The sequence below is a fragment of the Cygnus olor genome, chromosome 16, assembly GCF_009769625.2.
Source record: "Cygnus olor isolate bCygOlo1 chromosome 16, bCygOlo1.pri.v2, whole genome shotgun sequence".
In the NCBI taxonomy this organism is placed as follows: Eukaryota; Metazoa; Chordata; class Aves; order Anseriformes; family Anatidae; genus Cygnus; species Cygnus olor.
In genome coordinates, this window is record NC_049184.1 from 3,931,380 (window position 1) to 3,952,186 (window position 20,807).

Consider the following 20,807-nt stretch of genomic DNA (forward strand, 5'->3'; position numbering starts at 1 on the left):
CCCTCCTGACAATAACAGATTCAGAGGCAGAATTATCCTCCAAATCTCACTGGAGTTTTTTTCAGAAAAGAGTCGAGGACTAAGAATTGGGAACACTTGCATTCTTCTTCCCTCTTCTGAATCTATTATAGATGAATGTCAGTCTTCAGCAATCAATCACAACACCATTCACGGGCTTTAGATTGATAATAAGAACACCTAAAAGTTATTTTTAAAGGGCAATACGGAGTCAAGCTCTGCAGCTTATATCATGGAAAATAAAGGCATGGATGAAGTGCCCAGACCACAAGGGAGAATATTTATGGCTTGCTGATACTTCACTTTTTTTTTTGGCAATAGGACAGAATATATAAAAGAATATCTAAATTTACATTATTCCTATTAGTTCATATGAAAGCATCTTGATTGTTATCTATAGATTGTTAACAATGTCAAGTTCATGATCATTAGTTTTATAAACAACCTCATTTAAGTTATTTATCCTGAGCACTGGGAAACATCAGAAATGTCTTAATGTTGAAAGTGACTTTGGATTCAGTGTACCTGCATTTCAAATGAGTGGAAGTACAATGAATCTTATTTGAAATATTCTACAATATTACTCTAAAAATGATCTTGCAATCCACACTCCATCTGTATGCTGTTCAGGCTACAGCAGAATGAAATTACACAAGACAAAGGCACAGAACTATCTTATGTATAGATACTAGCTCACAATCGCATCCCTGTGCATACTCTAACTCATCCTCCCTAGCATCTAAGAGGAAATATTAAAAATAATTACTGTGTACTGAGGTTTTCTCATTTACACAGTTTGGAAGGATTATATTGAAAACCTGGGAGCTGCAGCGCAGAAACTGGCTGCCTGGAGAACTGTTGGGACAATGATATGAGGGGCCTACCTCTTCCTGCACAGTGAAAGACCTGAAGATCCAAGGTTTTATGTGATAGTGTGAGGAAAATCTATTTCAGCCTATTTTAAGTAGTATTTCAGAAACATACCAGGCAGGTTGGGTGGTCAGTGTGCAAACCAGAAAGGATTTAGGAAAGCACAGCCGTGTCTACAAGGGGGGCCAGGAGCACAGAGATCCTACTGGCACGCTGCATCCTGTGGCCTCCCCTCCACCTACCACTGTGCAGCCTCGATGCTTAGCACCAAGACTGCCTACAGACATTTGTCTTGACTCTGATCCTGTATTTTCACTAAGGCCCTGGGTAACTCAACGGAGGATGGCATCAGACTAAAAGGGGCTGGAAGTCCTTTGGGTTTGCATCAGAATTTAAAAGCATTTTGAAAATGAATTTGAAGATATTTAGTGGAAGTGAATACAAAATACTATACTTGTGAAGGAGAAATAAACATAAAACAGAGAACAACTAACCAAACAACAACAAAGGGGATATCGTAGAATCATAGAATTGTAGAATCATTAAGGTTGGAAAAGACCTCCAAGATCATCTGGTTCGACCATCACCCTACCACCCATGTCACCCACTAAACCATGTCCCTAAGCACCACGTCCAACCTTCCCTTGAACTTCCCCAGGGATGGTGACTATCCTCCACACCCCCTTTATACCACTGGTCACACAAGACAATATATTGGCTCTCGGCTTGAATATGAAAAACAAAGATGGGGCCGGGGGAGGAACACCTCATTCTTGTGTGTTAAGAGTGTCACAAACAGTTCACAAGACAATGTTCTTCTAATCTGCTGGATGCTGTGGAAGCCCCTGAGGCAGTGCTACCTGCTTTTGGATATTATGTTACAAGAGGATTTACACAAATTGGAGAGTGTGCAGAACAAACTGAAAGAAAAGAGGTATGGAAAATATGATACGAGGTTGCTTATAATAATATTGCTGAGATTAGACTAAAACCAGACTATTTGTTTATACAGTGAAAGGTATTCACACATTGTGAAGCTGTCATATCTAATAAAATGTTTAAAATCTCCACAGGCCTCCTCCCCCTGCCACACACAGTTCCATTCTGTTTTTTATACACACACCTAAGTCAATGAAATGGGCTCATTTTGGGAAATAATCTTATCATTTAGACATGGCATGTAAATATTACACTCTGCAAATGTGTGTATAATAGACTACAATACAATTAAAGAAACCAGACTGAAAAATTATAAAAATCTTTACAGTTTTTTGTTTGTTCTTTATAGTATACACATTTGCTGGAAAAGACATTATTCAGTGAATGAGGTTAAAGTATGGTAAATTGACTTCGAGAAAAATTTTCAATAAAAAGACAAAATAGTAACACTCTTAAGACAGCAGGTGGTACAACGAGATACAGGAATGTTCCCCCATATAAAGAAATAAAACAAAACAGAGCTGTGTGATTTTACTGCTATTCTCCAGCAGAACAACATCCCTAAAGGACTCAGAAAATAGGCTCCTAAATTCACTCATATGGAGTACCAGAGATTAAAAGGGAAACATTAAAGCCCATCCCTCAGAAAAACTAGAAAGGGGGTGGTGCTAAGTTTAAAAAAAAAAAAAAAACACAGATTTTTTGCTTTAAAGTATCACTGCAATTTGGAGGAAAGCTGTGATGTACGTTGGACAACTAATTCATATAGGATTATTAAATCAAATAGGTTTACATGTGAGTAATCTGCTCCTAAATATTTCGTGGGACATACTTTAAATAGCACAAAGAACCTAGCAAAGCCAAGTCATTTTTGAGAGAAGGGACTATGTGTTTTTAAAATATCATCCAGAGGAGAAATTTCAGAAATGTCTTGTGTAAACCTGAGGTAAATCCTGAAAAGCCTACAGGAAGGTAATGGCTGCTGAATACATCTGCAAAGCAGTCCAGATCTTCCTAGGTAAACTAGGCAACTATTTTTATTGTAAGTGGTTATAATTCATACACTCAGCTGAAGAGAATGGCAGGATGAACGACTGCCTGGCATTTCTGCCAGACAGGTAAGGCAGCCATCAGTGCTGGCTCAGAAGGGGAGTTTGTTCTGTGCTCATACTTTTCACCATGTATAAATTTACCAAGGCAAAAGATGGCAGTGAAGTACAGGCTTCTAAGTCATGTTTCCACAGTCAGGGAGTGATCTGCAATGAAGTGCCCCATTTCAGCATTGGACATCTTAGTGGTAAGAATGTGATCCAGCTCAGGATTAATCAGAAATGTTTGCTACAAGGTCATTCTGTTCCACAAGTTTCATCTGTACTGCTTCCTGCTCCCTAAATCCTCCACTCTGCAAATGGAAACTGTGCTCACCTCCAACTGGCGAAGTCTCACTAAACCAGTGAGATTCCTCCAGTCTCAATCACTCGCTAACTCTGCATCCAGCCTGGTGGCAACAGCTGGATTACAACATCGACATACAAAGAGTCTGGCTGGATGTAAAATTGAACAAATGCATCCGCAAACATCAAAAATATTTCAGGCATTCATCTTACAGAGCTACAAAAAAGGCCTTGTCCATGGCAGGAACGAGGGCAGGAGACGGAGGCCTGAAGCCTCCTCCACCCTTGCAGGGCGATGCGGAATTCACACCACAGCACACAGCTCTGTGTACTGAAACTCCAGTATTGCAAAGGCATCTGAAGTGATGCTGAAAGAGTAATAACCCCGTGCCATGCCATCAGCAATCCTTCCGGGAGGTTACCAGTGGGAGGCAAGTAGATTGAGGCGTTTATAAAAGTAGACCGTGAAAGGCTGAATCAACAGCAGAGCTGGCCTTTTAGTAAGCGCTTGCTTTCAGCAGCTACACTACCAGACAAGAACGAAAGGCATGAGTGAAACCTGGGGAGGAAGGAGAGGGGAGAACTGTGAAAAGGGAAGACAAAACACCTACCTGACAGGGGCTCCCCGGGACTGAGCAGGCTTCAGCATAACAGTAATGGTGGTGTCAGTCTCGTTCAAGGGGGAGTCAGTGTCGTATTCTGGCATCGATGGTGCTACGGCAGAACAAAGAGCAACGTGTTAGTTATACACCAGTTACTGCCTTTGGTAGTGATGGCAACGTAATATTAACATTTCTTGGAGACTGTTTAACATTTCTCAAATGAAACATCAAAATACTTTCTAAATGTTATGACCAAAATTGTCAAAACTGTTTAAAAATTTGTACACTCATTTTCTATTGAAATTAAACAGGAATCGGACACCCAAATCTTCAAGCTGGCTTTGAAAATCCTCTCATGATTTTTTAAGACTTAGCAATCCTTTGAGATGGGATTATCTCTTCAATTTTAAAGGTGAAGAAAGTAAAGCATGTGGAAGTTGGAAGACACCACCTAGGACCAGTGGATCAGTGGCAGAGCTGAGACCAGCACCCCAGGAGCCAGGCTCTTGTTCACTGTTCATGTCAATGATTAGACTTCCCACACCTTAGGGTTTTTAATACTTAGAGTTTTTAATACATAGGCTTGAGCTGTGTCTCCTTGATTAGCTGAGGGTACATTATGAAGCGGGAAAGCATCAAAGGAGAGGAGCATGGAATTAGCCATGTTGTTTTAGCACTCAAATCCACGGTATTTAACCCCAGTGCTTTAGTGTTGTTGAACACTGAAAGCAAGAGGTGGCTGCACTGCTTCCAGTGGTATACTCGGACAGCAACCAGCCATGGCATCCGTCGCTTCACCGAGTGTTCCTCATGACAAAACAGAAAACCACTGAATGGTCACACTTAACCAAAGTCTAGCTCCTACTTTTTGCTTTATCATCTTCTACTACGGTCATTTCATAAAGGCAGGATAGGTTTCCTTAGGAAACACATTTTACTTATCTGTTACTTCTTCCTTCCCCAATAGCAGACATAATTTTTACTGTGGAAGAACTGAAGAGATCATGAGATCAGAGCAGCATCATGTTTATTCCAAAGATGCAGGTTTTGTTGAAATACACTTAACTATAAAGCAAATAGAAGAATTTACACAAAGAGAGTAGTCCGCTCAGTTCAGCTGTAGCTCTCAAGGGCAAGCTGCATTGCGGGGGTCCCATATTTAATCCTCTCACAGAGATTTTCACTGTAATCCTGTTTACAATCAGGATTTTTATCTAAATGCCTGAAAACTGTCAAGAATCGTGTTTGCTACTATCAGCTCAGCAACTGACTTCCCCATCAATAAGCTAGCAATGAGTTCAGAATGATGCCAATTCCTTCGCAAGGATTTCTCTGAAAAAATTGCTCTGCATCGAGGGGAGTCATTTAAAAATGATGCCTGCCACCAGCAGTCTTCCATACCAGGTACCACCATACTTACAGTGAGAATTGTTCAGCACCTGCTCCGGGCAGAAGGGATCGTGCCACAACAATCACAGTGCCACCAACAGGTTGCAGGGCCATTTTAGACACCAGAAACAGGCTGGGCTGTACCTTTGCAGGTTCCATAATCCTACTTTAAACAGAAGCAGCAGCTTCCCTTAGCCTGGCTGCAGCACTGCACTGCTGCGACTAAATTGCTTCTGATGTTAGCTAGCTCGGATGGCTCCTTCTGGCTGTGTGTGAGACCTGTTTAGTTATCTTCTACCCAAAACATTGCACCTGCTGACGCGAATTTACAGTTTTACTGCCAGACACCACAGAGTTGAGAAGTAAGTGGAAGAAACATAGGTCTCGGCAGGACTAGCTAATGCTATCAGGTGTAATTCAGCAATCGCTCCATATTAGTCGTGTAACACTGCAATACAACCTAGTATTCTCGTGTACCCAACACAGAAGAGTTGTGTAGCACCTCAATGAACTGACACTTGGCAGTGACTTTTTTGAAAGAGCAAGCACTGCTCAACAATTTAATGCTGATTTTGTTAAGATTCCAGTCCTGCCCAAAGAGAAGTCCTCTGTAATTCTGGCATTTAGGTGTGATTAAGAAATAAACAAATGTCACCCCATATAAACACATACACTCCTAGAATATAGATAGCTTTTCATTTAAAAATGATCTATTTTCAGAAAGCCTTACAAGACCATTCTTATAAGCGAAAATAAGTCAATGCAAAAATCATTTTTCTCCTTACTTCCTTTCTGACTGCATCTTAAGTTTAATAGTAACTTCAAAATTCCATGTATAGGGCCGACCATGAGAAAATCTCAAGTCAGAGACTACACTAATGCCTGCATGGAGTCTGTGCCTACCTATTGTGAACCAGATGTTTAAAGGGCAGAAAAAAAAAAGAGACAATAAACTGAGCTCAGTGTGCATACAGTTAATAATCATGCAGGCTCCTAACAAGATTTGAGTACTCTCTGAATAATAAAATGAAAAGAAACTGAATCAGAGAGAAAAAGCACAACCACTCCTGTGCTGTTTTAGTCCTCTGGTCACAGGTGAACAGAGGGTACACCATGCCTTCCCTCCGCAGGAGGGCTGCACAAACCCTAACAGCCCATGGAGCTGTTACAACAGTTAATGCTTTACTTCAAGTGGTGAAACGTGGGCTTTTGCACTAAATCTAAAGGTCTCAAACCTTGCTGACAGTCAGTGGAGAGAATGGACTTATTTTACTTCCTTAAAGTTTACACTGTCACTTATTGCTAACAACTTTTTATTAACATGTTTTGAAATGGGGTTAAGGAAAACATGCAGTGCTGCTTATTTCAGCATTACAAGTGTCCTGAACGTCCCAAAAATTAGGTTTGGCTTCACTGAGAAAACAGATAAAAGTTAAAATTTAAAATTAAAGTCCACATATGTTTGTCCAGTGTCCCCTCTACCACCCCCTTATCAATTTTTTCTTTTGTTAGCTAGACCAAGTTTCCTTTTTCTTTTTTTCCTAGACACCCAGGAACTTTCTCTTTGCAGTGCATCATGATTTCAGTGCCTTTCACGTACCTGTCTACCTACCTCCAGCCTTCCCTCTGTTCTTAATCAGAAAAGAAAACAAACAAAAACCACATAAAAACAGTTTACCTTCTTTATTTTAATCTCCTACCACTATTCATTCAATTACTTCATTACATCCCTTTCTGGTGCATTAAGATAAAAGTCACACTTTTAAAGGAGCTTCTCTAACTAAGCATATAATTCTAACACTCTGTTGTAGCAGCAGTTCATCTGAAGAACTAATCAAGGTACTCACTTCCAATGCTCCTAACACATCCACAAATTAACCACTGCATTTGTAATCTGAACAAACACAAATACACATACAGACTGCAGCCCCCTGAGAAATTTGCCTTGTGAAACTTGTGGAGGAGACACTAAGCAAAAAGCCTTTTTATTGTTTTACGCATCAGCTGTGGGTCTAAAGAACAAAGCCCTAGAAAGTGTTTGTTTGTTTGTTTTTGTGGTTTTCTCCAAAGCAGTACCTGAAATCTTAGTTGCAATCCGTGTTGTGATGGGTGGCCCAAAGCCCTTGACTGTGCTGGCTTTGATGGTGAATGAATACGTAGTCCCTGGGTATAATCCTACAAAGAGGTGATGTGTTTCATTCCTTAGCTTGAAGACTTTCCCTCTTTGGCTGGACAGGTCAGCACTGGGATCCAGAGACCCAACGGCCTTGTATGTAATCTGCAAATAAAGAACAACGAATGTAAGGTGATAAGGGGCCTTCTGCACCTGGCCTTCCTCTGCTTTCCCCTACTTTGCTCCCTCTTGAAATTCAAGATTGAAAACGAAAGGACAGATATTATTTCAGTATCCCCAGCGAGCAATCCTGTGTTTGGATACTGGCAGGCAAACATGACAATTTTTCCAAGGCTTTACTTAGGAAGAAACTAATTTCTTCTCTCCACTAAAACCTCAGCATGTGCTGATTTACAACAAAAGATGCAAAGAATTGCTTTTTGTTCCGAAATTCAGAACTTGTGCAGGTGAAGCAGCACGCACATCACGACCTGCACAATTTTCATGAGAATTTCCCATACGATCCCCCACCGCCCAGGAAAACTTCTGGTGCAAACTTAGATACATTTTCTATCAAGCAGTTTTTCTCCCCAAAAGCCACCTGAAAACTACAGGAGCCTTTTACTGACAACAGTTTTTTGAATTCTTTTCCTATGCTAAAGAGATTATGCCAAAATGAAATGCTGAAATTAAATGATAGGTTTACATCAAATATATATCATCAAGTGTTCAGAAAAAAAAAACCCTCAGCTTCTCTGAGCTAGTGAGACAATTCCTGACAATTTCTTCCCCGTTTTTAGCCTCGCTTTGCAAGCTTACACGTGGTACCATGCCCAGTTTTCACCTGAGAAAACAAGTCAGTGGGGTTACAGACCTGGAGAGCTCCTCAGGAATACATACACTAACACATCTTTAGAGGGATCCAAGCTGAACGCACACCTTTGAAATTCTGCTCGAGCTTCATTATGCTTACCCACGACAACCATGTTGATATACAGACACTTGCAAGGAGAACTCATGACTTATTTACCAGCCAATTCCTTCCCCACCTTCCAAATTCAATCCAAAGGCAGCTCAATTTCAACTGAGCTGTCAATATAATATAACGTGCACCACTGCTCTCCTAACCTTTCCTGATATTATGGGATCCTCACTTATTTGTAATGAAACACTATGAATAAATCAATGTATGTTAATATACAAAGTCTTCAATTTTTTATGAAGGACTCAATGTGAATCTAATTCCCAGCTTTGCTGAAAGAGTCTTTGAAAAATTTTAAGTTGCTTGTTTCATGACAGGAGGAACATGTTGTGATTTGAGAAAAAATACATATACAATGTTTAAAAAGATGAGGCTTTAATAGTAACAGGATAACAAAAAAAAAAAGGAATTATAATAAGCAGCTTGTAGAGGTGATTTCATTGAAAATTGCTAATTTTTCCAGGATTTACAAGCTGTTTTTGAATTTTTATTACCTGCCTGAAACCTGAAAAGACACAGATCTTAACACAATGTTCATTAAAGTAAGAAAACTATTTGCAGGGAGGAGAAATCTTTACTCTCGCTCCTTGTCTTCAGGCTAGGTGAGGTCCATGCAACGCACCTCAACATAAGACAATATTTGGACAATTCCTACTTCATGAAGGCACTTCAAGGCAAGACAATCTGTGCACCACCATCAGAATCTGAATGGGGGTCAAAGCTCATAAATTAAGAGACGTCACCCAGTCAATGCCATTGCAAATTCCAGAAAGAAAAAATGTATCTATTATGTTCTGTAGGAATAAACCAATGCCATCTGTATGCTCTTGTTGAGAATCAAGTGAGAGAGAAATCTCAATTCTAAAAACTTCCAGAGGAGAATGAACAAATCAAAAATTTGGGAAAAGGAAAGAGAGCCTCCTACCACTAGACCACCAAAAATCACGCTCACATGATATGCTGTTAGTTGTCTATGCAAAATTAGTGCTATTTATTTTTGAACACATTATACAAAAGGCTGCAAATTTAAGTGGAAGATGAAATTGTCCTTGATCTGCATATAAATAACAGTACTCACCCCTACCTATACCAGTTCAAAAATTACAAAATGAGCCATTTTTCTTCATTAATATGTATATACGCACAAATCCTTAAAGCAAACAGATAGAAATGTTTTGGAGAGAACAGAAACAACAACCAGGAAAGTCACTGACGTAAAAAAAAAAATTAAATAAATAAAATCTTTTTTTTGCTGCTCACTATAGCATAGAAAATGAGGACAAGGGACCTTAAAAGAGCCTAAGTTCAACCCATGAAAAGTGAGGTAGGAGAAAACAATACTTGAGAGAGAACATGCCCAAGATTTGACATTAAAGTTTGGGTCACTTTTCAGAAAGACCGCAAACTCAGATCAGACATATTTCCCCCCAATTTTTTTTTAAACTGCAATAAAGGCCCATTCATGCAACATCTAAACTGTGAGTCTGTTACTGCAGCAGACACTATTCAAGTGGATACGAACCCTGTTAAACCAGGTGACGTGCCAACATTGAGAGAAAGCAAACCTTGTCCCCAAAACTTACCACTTTAATACACAGAGAGCAGAAAAGCAGTAGTACAAACCTGGGGGTGTTTATGTGGGTCCTGTTTCATTCAGCCCATAAGCAGAAATATTTAAGAGACTGTTACACATGACTGTGTCAGCAGATACAGCTAGTTACCTGCTTATTGCTCTTGGCAGAGTTAGTCTCAAGCTTTTCTCTGCTTTCGGGAAGAGCCCTGAACAACTGAAGTGGTGAGGAAGGGATCTGCAGCTGCTGCTGGATGGCCCTGAGCTGTGGGCCGTGGTCCCACCGCTGCTGCTCACTTCCTTCGTGGCCACGTCAAGCTGACGTTCCCTGAACCTCCTCCTTGCCATTTGAGAGCTGTTACGCTCCTCTATACCAATGTTTTTGCGGCTGAGGGATTCTATAGACTCCTGTAGTTGCTGCGTGCTGGTGGCTGAGCACCAAAACCATAGGTGAAATGTGAAGAAGCCCAACAAAGAGAGCAATATTTGGAAAAGGAGGCAAATTCTCTTCCAGCACAGATACAAGAGAACCGTTTTTCCCTCCCAAGTAAGGTAGCTGCTGTTTCTTAGATATTAGCACTACCCAGCGAGGACTGCTACCTGAGAGCTCTGCTCAGCCCGGTCCTCCCCAGCCCTCCCAGTACAGCTGGTGGCTCCAGCTCCCTCGGGGCCTGCCAGCACCAGCTCCTAGAGCCCTGGCTGGCCTGGCACCCATCCGCACTGTTCAATGCCCAGGCTCTCCATCCAGCTCTGCAACATTTCTCATAGCCAGGACAATCTCTAGGTACAGAAGTCTTGGTATTTCCTCACCAAAATATGTGAAATATGCTACTGTATTTGTCTGCATGCACGTGTCTGTCAGCAGATTGCTCCTTACAGAAAGAAAAGATGCTGTAACACATCACATACATCAGGTTTTATGTATAAATAATTCGGGGGTGGGGTGGGGTGGGGAGGAGGTTGTTTGCTTGGTTGTTTTGATTATTTTTGCATACTTTACACTCAGCACCACTGCTTTTCTTAAGACCTTGATGTACTTCAGCTGGCTGATCTAACTTAAGGCAAAGCATCTTGATGGGAAAAGCTCCTGCAGGGAGGGACTGCATTCTCACCCCCGTGCTCCACTACGGTTTTACCAGTGGAAGGAAGAGAAGAACATGCTGAACTTCCTTTCTGAGTCTGGACTGTTTGTCAGGTCAATCATATATCAGGTCTTGCACCATGACTATTTAGTAAGGATGACGAAACACAGCTGTGAACACTCTGATCAGATTATGACCAGGGGAGACAAAGACACCAAAAGTTACTGCTCTTCTCCTTAATCGATTTAAACTAAAAGTTCTGAAGCTAGTGAAATTTCAGGGAATCATATGTAGAACATTTTTCAATATAAAGCTATGGAAATTTCCAACTCTGGAGTCATTTGGAAAAGCACTGAAACATGTCTGGAGAAGAAATACGGCACTTCCTTAGAATAAGAAGGATGCTGAAAAAAGCACCTGCTCTTCTAGTTGGTATGCTGAGTATTTATCTTCATTTCTTGTTCCAAGTGTCAAACCATTTCATTACAAAATAAACAAGAGATTCTAATCTAAGAAAATGAGATGACTCAATCACTAGAAAGCAGCTGCTCTAAATTATTTTAAAATAATCTATTTTAAAGACAAGCCATGTCATATAATCCTTCTGTATTCTGAAAAAAGGAGACAATAAAATTAATTTAAACATTTAAAAACCTAGACAGAAAACAAACAAGAAGAGGCTCAAAAATAAAAATTTCACTTTGATTGAAAATATTGAAAATATTTGTTTTGATTCTGATGCAGAATAAATGCAAACACAAAGATGAGGAAATTTCTCACAAGACTGAAACTCTATGTTTTTTTAACCAGCTCCCTGGTTATCTCCTGCACAGCAGACAGCTGTCATCATCTGAAAGTCCTCTCTCTCCTCTGCAAACTGGAACGGTTGTCCTGAGTTTGCATATTTTTCTTAGAATTTACATTTTGGCTCCAGGGCAACTTGATGGTCTCGTGGAACAGTTTTAGTGGTCAACACTGCTACAGTTCTAATCACAGCAAACACCCGTCTCGGCGAAAGCACAGTGAGATCAATAAATATAGACAAATAAATCCTAAATCTTCCCGATTTGCAAGGAACTGAGCTAATGAAATGTTTCTTAAGTTGAAGCAACAGGAGCAGTAACTTTGAAGTAATCAGGAAATCACAAGTCAGATGGCATGGAAACTCAGGAAGATAAATAACAGCCACGTTGCCACGAAAGAGGAGGGATGAAACCCTGAGCCACTCATTCACCCAGTCCCTGGTCAGTCCAGCGTTTATCCAAACTGTGCAAAATTTGGCAATGCAAGTCCAAATCTTCATGAGTAAAATGTAAAACAGGTCAAAAGTACAAGTTCAAGCCTACTGGAAATTACCAGAAAGGGGTTTGTATATTTAATTTCCAAGTGTTCAGTGACATACATCTGCTGTGATAGACTGTGGAAAATAAAACAAGAACAGATCAGCATCAGAAATGGGATGGTCAGTGAGTTCACTCCTTGTTATTTAAGCAGACATCCAACATACGCCAGTGCACTCAGTCCCCACTAACCGGAAGTACCCTCTCTTACTCCATCCTCCCCTCTGTTTTATATACATTTAAAAATTCAGAATATTAACCCCTTAAATCACTGTCCAAATGCTACATTAACAACCACAATGATGAAGCTATAATATTGAGCAGAAGTACAGCTCTCCTCTCCTTCACAGAGCCTAATTTAACACAATTTGCTAGGGAAATGTGAACACTTTACCAACTGTCATCATCTATAAGTGTAAAACTATTACAATACAAGACTTCTAAAACTTTCATGGTGGAGGGAAAGACCACAGCAGAGATATTAACTAGATTAGGAAGCACATTAGGAAGGCCATTTTCCACTGCAATTCTTTCTTCAGAAGAAAGCATGTAATAAAATAAACTAACAAAAAACATATATCCTTAACTTGCTTGATCTTCCCATACATCTCAGATGTATGGGCAACTGCGTGTCCACACAAGCAAAAGGATATTGTAATAGTGAATGTATTACTATATGGGTTCATCAGGCATATCATATAAAAACACTAATAACAGTAAGCATAGCTGAAAATTGAATGCTAAAAAAAAATCCCTGTAGAAAAAAGGGTATATATATTATTAAGAATGTGGTAATTAAACAGTGAAACAGACCATTAAGGGATGTGATCAATTACCCTTCAGGTTTAGACATTCCTTTGGAAGGATATATTATGGCATAATCTTGAGGACCTAAGCTTAATACAACAAAGAACCGTGGTAAAGAAGTCATCACTTTGCTCTAACAGTCCTTCTTGCTCTCCTCTACAGTGCACTAAAATCCCTTGGGAATCCTGGGTGGCTGCTCAGATGCTCTCCAATACTCAGATAAATAAAGAAGAAAATATTCTGCTCAAATCACGGTTGATGTATCCATTTAGTCTTCCTGTACATTTGGTACATTCAAGTAAGCTTTCACGCTGATGAATAACTGAGTTGTCAGGATTTCATGTGTGCATAACCTTAAAACTGAGGGCAGCAAACTCTAATGTTTCCGGATTGAGAGCTTTCCAGTCAAGGCAAAAAATGTACTCAGATGTTTCTTTCCACTGCAATTGATACTGCTATACACAGCACTTTGTCTTACATCTTTTGTCATATAGAATTAATAAACCGTGGTGAGCAAAACTCGGTCTCTACAACCATCTTCACCATCAAACATCAGAACTTTGAGCTTCCCCTCTAGACTTTAGCAATTGCAGCCTGTTGGAATGCAAATGCTAAGTACGGCTGTTAAATCAAACACTACTTTGTAGATACATTATGCAACTTCATATCTATTTTCCATTTTAGTGACAGCCTGCATAGCAGTTTGGGGAAGGCATCTGAAACCTATAAATCCATTGCATTATCCCCAGTGTTCCCATTGACGTTTCATATCCCTGTCTCTATAAAACAGCCTGTTCTGCCTCTCCATTCTCCCTCGTACAACACACAATCCCTAACTTCAGGGGGTACTTTAGAGCTGACAGACAGTAGCATTTATTTTTTTTTCCCTTTTTTTTTTTTTTTTCTCCAGTTAGTAATGCTCCGAGACTGAAACCATTCCTTGCTATGGACAAGAGGGGAGCCAGAGCTTGGGATGTCACCAAACTGCCATATGCATACCCCCACCAAGCTCTGGGTCTGCAGGGACACCCTGACTTGTGTCTTACACTTTATTAAGCCAAAAGAAAACAATGCTTTTCCCAAATTACTGATGGGTTTTGAACTCCTGTCGTGTGGGGACGTTTTAATTCATTGGTTCTTATCCCATTTGCTGTCTGGCTGAACAGCCCACGAGCTGGGAGCTGCATCCCACACTGGGGCTCGCCTCTGCTACCCTGCAGAAATCGGACACTGCCAGCACCCCCCAGCTCTGGCAGTCCTGTTTTAGCTGATGGAAAAGGCCGATAGCAAAACCACTGAAATAAGAAAATAAAGCTGCTGGCATCCCAGAAAAGTAAAAATTGCAGATCAGCCACAGCTGACCTTTTCTAAAAGGTGCCCTCTTTTGAAAATTGTTTAACTAGAGAGATGTTGCTACTTCCCAGTGCATAATCCTTCCTTGCATAAGAATTGCATCTATTTAACCAGAAGACAACTAGGCAGACTTCATGGTGTAGGTTTGACTTAGCAGTGTTTAAATCTCACCTGGTGCAGCTTTAGAGAGGCTCAATGTGCAGCTGCCTGGGGCCCAGCACCAAAGCACCGACCCCAAAGCAGGGCAGCTCCTCTCCCAGGGCTGTGCTCCCACCTGCCTGACACCCGCAGGCTGCACACAGAGCGAGCCCCCCAGCGCCTTTCCATGCCACTTGCTTCAGTTTCAGAACAGCACTGGCACAAAACTTCACAAGCAGATGAGAAGGAAGTTTGTCACGGGCAAAGCGTGATTTTCTGGGGCTAGAAATCTTTATGCAAGCCATAAGGGTGCAGAGATAAGGGAATGGGATATCAGCACACAAAGTTGGCTGTGCGTCACCGGCCTTGGCGTTGCAGATGGAGGGGAGGGGGAACCAACTGAAAAGCTCCATGATTGAAAGCACCTTGGGAAACAATAGGCAATTTAGTTTTTAATCTTGCTTTACATATTCCACTCCATGCTCTAATAAAGCCTGCAAGCAAACTTCATTTTTCCCGTTTCCCAAAAATAAACACAAATAAACTGACGCACTAAAGTCTGACAGAAATATCCTTGAACTCAAAGTTATCAAAACATTTCCTTCATTTCCCGAGCCACTGCCTGAGGGAAGCAGTGTTCCCCAAGCCAGGTGTTAAGAAGTCATGTGCGTTACAAGTTAACTGTGCAAATGACTTTATTTTATTGCAGAAGGAAACCAGATCGAGTTCATGGTGTCTCCTGGAAACGTTCTCTTCAAGTTCAGCGTGGCCAGAGGGGGCACCAGGTGAAGCTGTTTTACTGAGCAGCTCACTTACTACCATTTCAGGGATCGCTGACCTCAGAAAGACCAGAAATTTTGCAAGGCTCTTCCTCAGTTCATGCTACAGCTGGATTACTCCCCCATAGATAACCCAAGTTCCTGAAGTACACCTTTTTGAGCCTGAGTGTGCAGTACTCATAAAATAGCTAGTACCAAAAACAGCTTCAGATTTCAACACAAATGAGCAAGAAATAGCCAGTCCTAAACGCAGTTTCTCCTCCTGCCTTCTAGCTGTACCTGACAACAAGAGGGGTAGCAAGATGCTCCTAAAATTATACACATCCCTTACACAGGTCAGCCCCACAACACCACTGAGCTGGATCTGGCTTCTCCCTGGTCACTACATGCCAGACCAATCTACGATGATTTAATTGCCCTGTCCTCTTCAGTGACATCTTATAGGATCAAAGCTTAAGCTGAGTGAAATAATTAATATTGCCAAATTCAAACCTGCCAGTCCAACACTGTCACCCAGCCTGAAATTCAGTTAAGACTGAAAATCAGCTATTTGCTTCTCCACAGTCTCTTGCTCAGGGGCATCCCGAGAACCACCCTGCCACGGCACAACACCACAGCACGGCCAACAACCAAGCATTTTAAGAAGCTGATGCAATACAGGGAGCAAATTACAAAACAGTGTCACTGTCCACTGTCAGCTTAACCCACCAGCAAAGAGCAGTTACAGGTGCATGGGACAGAACCCAAACTTTTGATACACTGATTTTTCCGCAAATTACTTACCTTCTGTTACTAATTTTATACTTAAATCTTGGCAAAACTGCAGTTTCAGCAGACAATTAAAGATACTTTCTTTTGCTATCTAAAGGTGGAAAAACAATCGTTACTTTGTAGAATTGTACACAGAATATTCTTCCTGATACAGATTCTGCTCGAGGTTCCCAGTGGCATGAAAACCCGCACGCTCCCCACTCCTGTTTACAGCCTCGCTGCCTGATAACCCTTGCCACTTACATTTCCAAGGCTGATATCAAGCAGAGTGCAAATCATAAACAAGCAGGGCTCTGGATGTGGGCTACACGTTTGATTTAAAGTTCAAAGCTGAGAGTGTCAAAGGTGGGGGCCTCAGCCCTGCACTTTTTGTTCAAAGCATGCAAACATTTTATCTAGCTCAACTCTCCATCCTCACATTGCAGTGTGAGCATCTTTCATGGCCAAGCAAGAGAGAAGACATGAAGAACACAAGGAACCCTTTCTTTTCCACATGTAGTAGCAGAGGTGTTTGTTTCCCCGAAGGGAACACGAGAGGGCCATGATCCCTACACCGACGTGCCACCCAGCGATGCTGCAGAACATCCTTGCTTCACAGATTAGGAACAGCAAGAAGCAGTAAAACCTCAATTCATTTCATAAAACAAACTAAAGCAGGCATCTCTTCCATCAGCTAACTGGAACAGGTTATCACAAGTAAGGCAGAGGGGAAAAAGGTACCAGTTCAGCTAACTCAAGTAACGTGCATACCCCCAGCTCCTACAAAGTCACCAACCCCGCAGCAGTCAGAACACGACCCCCGCAGGCAAAGCAGCGTAGACTGGTCAGATCATGGCTTCAACCCACACCCGGCCACGTGGGAAGTCTTGCAAATGTCTTGATATTCGTAACGAACAAAAATGTAAGAAGCCTGATTATATACCTGAATACATACCAGCAACATCTCATTAGCTGACAATATTTTATACAGTACACAAACTAGAAGCACCTAACCAAACGTTCTGGGCTCAGCAAACCACTCAGGCATAAATTTGGCTTCCTGTACTGCTAAAGCAATATAAGTACATGACTACATGCTCATCTCAAAAGGAAAGGACCAGTGAATCAAACTCAAAGATGAGTTCTTAGGGTAAGAAACATCAGCCTATGAAAACTTGTACCAAAAAAAAAAAAAGTAAAAATTTACCCTAAAAAAAAGGAAACAGACAGAACCAATGATCAGAACTCACTTGTAAATCAGTTCTGACCAGGACCCCTGTAATTCCTTTTTCACACAGGCACCTGTAAAGCAAACTTCATTTTTATATGTTGATTGTCTGGTGCTTCTCTTTTTGCCTGGATCTTTCAATTTTCAGATTTAGAGCAGAATTGAAAACACCGGCATCTCAAACACCAAATACATGTGAATAAAAGGTGTAACGGTTGTCATGCTTTGCTACTCCTCCTCAAATAATCTGCTTGTCTGTACCTAGCCATATTCTTCATGCACTATTAGCTTTCTAAGATGAGTTTTCCATAGCATGCCAGAATGCATTAAAAGGGATGGTAAGACTTTTTTTTTTTTTTTTTGGCATTGTTTGTTAATAACAAAGACCCTGGATTACAGTTTTGCAGTTTATACAGCTCTCTCTTAAGTCATGCCATCCATCTGTCCCAGGTTTGGATTTTCCTCATCAGAAAGATGAAAAAGCTGTTGTACACAGTAAGTGAAGGCTAGAAATAGGCTGTGCAATTTCCAAGCCCATTTTTCTATTTTTTAAATTGTTACCTCCACACTTCCCGTCTAGCATAATTCCCCAAAATATAGGTTGGCCAGTTACAAAGATTCTGAAAACTGCTACGAGTCAATCCATTAAAATTCAGCCGCATGAAGCTGAAGGGAAGACAGCCTGGCTCCCCCACAAATGCATACCTGCCATAAATAAGAGGGACAGAACTTATTGCTGAAGCCAATGTAAAAATCCTTGTTTTAATGTTCTAGCTAATAGCAAATAAATCCACCTGAACCGCTTCAGCCAGCAAAAAAGCCAAGTTGATTTTTGCAGAAAAATGGCCAGCTTTGCCAGCTAGATAACACGGACTGAATAAATTTTTACATGCTAAATATTTGCTTGGGATTTAGTGGTTAAGATGCTGTCTTGCATAATAGTATTTTTAGCAAGATGGAACATATTTTCCTGAGTAGCTTTGCAAAGGTAGGCAAGGTTGAGGTTCCCATGAATATTACCTAGCTCTCCATGTAGCTGCAATTTGAAGACCACACCTGCTGGGCCGGTCCTGCTAGAACAGGGCTGTAATGTGGAAGGATCCAGGTCCATCGCTCAGGTGGGCAGTTGGGGAAACAGAGGAGGGATGGGCAGGAGATGGTTTTATCAGTACTGCAGTCAGAGTTACACAGGGAACGCTGCCCACCCTCTCATTGCACTATCATCCCCTCTGAAACTGGGGGAGGACCCCAAACTGTGAACACCTGCGAGTCCAGCAGCTTGTGCCATCTGCAGCTGGAAGAGCGCCAGGATAAAGCATTAGGAGCCCTGCGGCTGCATGAACACGCACACAGAAGTGCCACCACAGTTGAGGCCCCAAGCCTTGCTGGGGTGCAACGCACCCCCACCTTTGTAGGACCCTTTGCAATGTGTGGACATGAAGCACCCCTAAAAGCTTCAGTGCAGGATGAGGAGGCTGCACCGCATCCAGGCTCCGTGGAGAGGGGGGCACAATGGCACTCCCACCACCACAAACCCTATTTCAGAGCAATGCAGAAGCCAAACCTGTGGGGCACACAGCCTACAGCCCCTCAATCCCCAAAATCTTTTCTGACAATCTTGCTACAGCTCACTAAAATACTTGTTTTATATCATCTAAGCCCTAAAGGATTTGTCCTATGTTTTCATTTGAAAAAGCCAGGCAGTTCCCCTAAAACCATGAATTCCTAATCACCACCGCAACACCCTCCCTCTTCCCACCCTTGCTGCAAAGTTCCTGCTCCCCTTCTCACTCAGGGGCATGAGGCTGTGATTTTGCTTTCCACACTAATCAAATTCTTTCATCAGAAAAAAAAACAAATCTTGTGCCTGATGCATCAGGGCCTTTAAAGAGACTTCACAGCATTTACACCCGGAGGGCTTTCATTTGTGCACAGACTGTTTATGACTTTTACCGAATAAAGGCCCTGTTGCTGGTTTCCTCTTGAATAAATCCTGGGCCTAATTTTCTAATGTCCTGGGGAGAGTCCAAAGTCAGAAGAGAGCTGGAAATCTTCCATCACCTTGGAAAAACAACATCTCTTGCTCCTCAAGACATAACTGCATTAGAGGAAATACCTTGGATGTATTTTTTTGCAGATACATTAGATGCTACATGAATAAAATCCTATTACTATCACAGAAGAGGCCTTCTCCAATCAGGTTTACCACAGTTAAGTTTTCCGGGTTATTCACCTGAACTATATTTTCACAAAAGCCACAGGCCATAAAACACACGGTGTATAAAGCAAGTTAAAAATTCCCACCAAAAAAATGAATGTTTCAATTTTTAAGCGACTTTCCACATAAAGGTGTCTCTGAGCTATCTATTAGCTGAAAATGAGAAACGTCTCAGCGAACAACTAAACCCCCCACCCCTCCCCAGCTCTTCCAAGGGCTGGGTATCAGCGGGGGAATCTCGCACAACCTGTGCCCACACAGTGGGAAGAACTGGGCAGACTGGGCTGTGCACAGGGTAGGGCCTACAAATCAAGCATCCACCAACCTTGGACCTGCTCGGAGAATGTGCAAAACTTGTAGCAGGACCCAGGTTTCCTTTGAGGGTCAAGCTGTAGCTGCTTTCTCCAGGCAAAAACTCTTCTGTTCCCTCTGACTCTTCTTTCCCACCAGACAGCCAACAGCAAAACCATTGCACAATGCCCAAATAATTCTTCTTCCCTATCCAAATGTCACCCCGGCTCTCCTGAATGCGCTTGCTTCTCTCACCTGCTCCAAGCAACTGAACCAGGACCCCAGATGTACTTCGGAGCACAGTGCAGCCTCTGAATGCCATTGGACGTGGAAGACAGCTGCAGGGGGAAACTTGTGCAGAGCGAGCTCAAAGGCAGTTAGTTCTCACAAGCACTGAAATCCTGCTTTCTTCAGATCAAACTGCCTGGCCAGAAGAGACGGATACATATCTGAAGGGCAAGTTTGAGAACAGCATCGCTGCAGGCCTCGCGGAGAGCACTCACGACAGAGACTGAGTCATTTTGTCTGCATAAGGGCAAACTAAAGCCAACTTTATACCTTTGTCCCCAGGTTATATTTATTTTTTTTAATTGAATTTGATAAAATACAGGCTTTCACTCAAGTACTGACAAGAGCAGAAGTAACTGGGTTGTGCACATTATGGTATATTTTACATTATAAAGCTTTTGTTGGAGCTGTGTTATTTTGTTTCCTGAATGCACATTGTGGCGACCACAAGAATAAAAAGTAAATTGTTAAAATCTCTAGATACCTCCCAATTCCAAATCCAAGGTCTTATGGTCCTGCAATCAACTTACAATCCACATGATAGCACTTATATTACACTTTTAAAATATTTAAAATGTTTCACAAAACTCTTGGTTTAACACACTTGCTGTACTTCATTATACTTGCTAGCTCTTGTGTTCAAAACAAGAGTAAAA

The 20,807-nt window shown here is 41.5% G+C and overlaps 1 protein-coding gene across 13 annotated transcripts in view; it reads right to left on the reverse strand.

Annotated features, from left to right (window-relative positions):
* Positions 1-20,807, reverse strand: part of PTPRT (protein tyrosine phosphatase receptor type T) — a 565,545-nt gene that overhangs the window by 109,012 nt on the left and 435,726 nt on the right. For all 13 annotated transcript variants that reach the window (XR_005824772.1, XM_040575465.1, XM_040575469.1 and 10 more), the window contains 2 exons: positions 7,289-7,490; positions 3,833-3,935 (listed from right to left, as the gene is read on the reverse strand). Coding sequence is in view for 12 of the 13 variants with exons in the window: in XM_040575465.1 (XP_040431399.1) it covers positions 3,833-3,935; positions 7,289-7,490 (305 nt within the window). In the remaining variant the exon portion in view is untranslated. The remainder of the gene's footprint in view (positions 1-3,832; positions 3,936-7,288; positions 7,491-20,807) is intronic.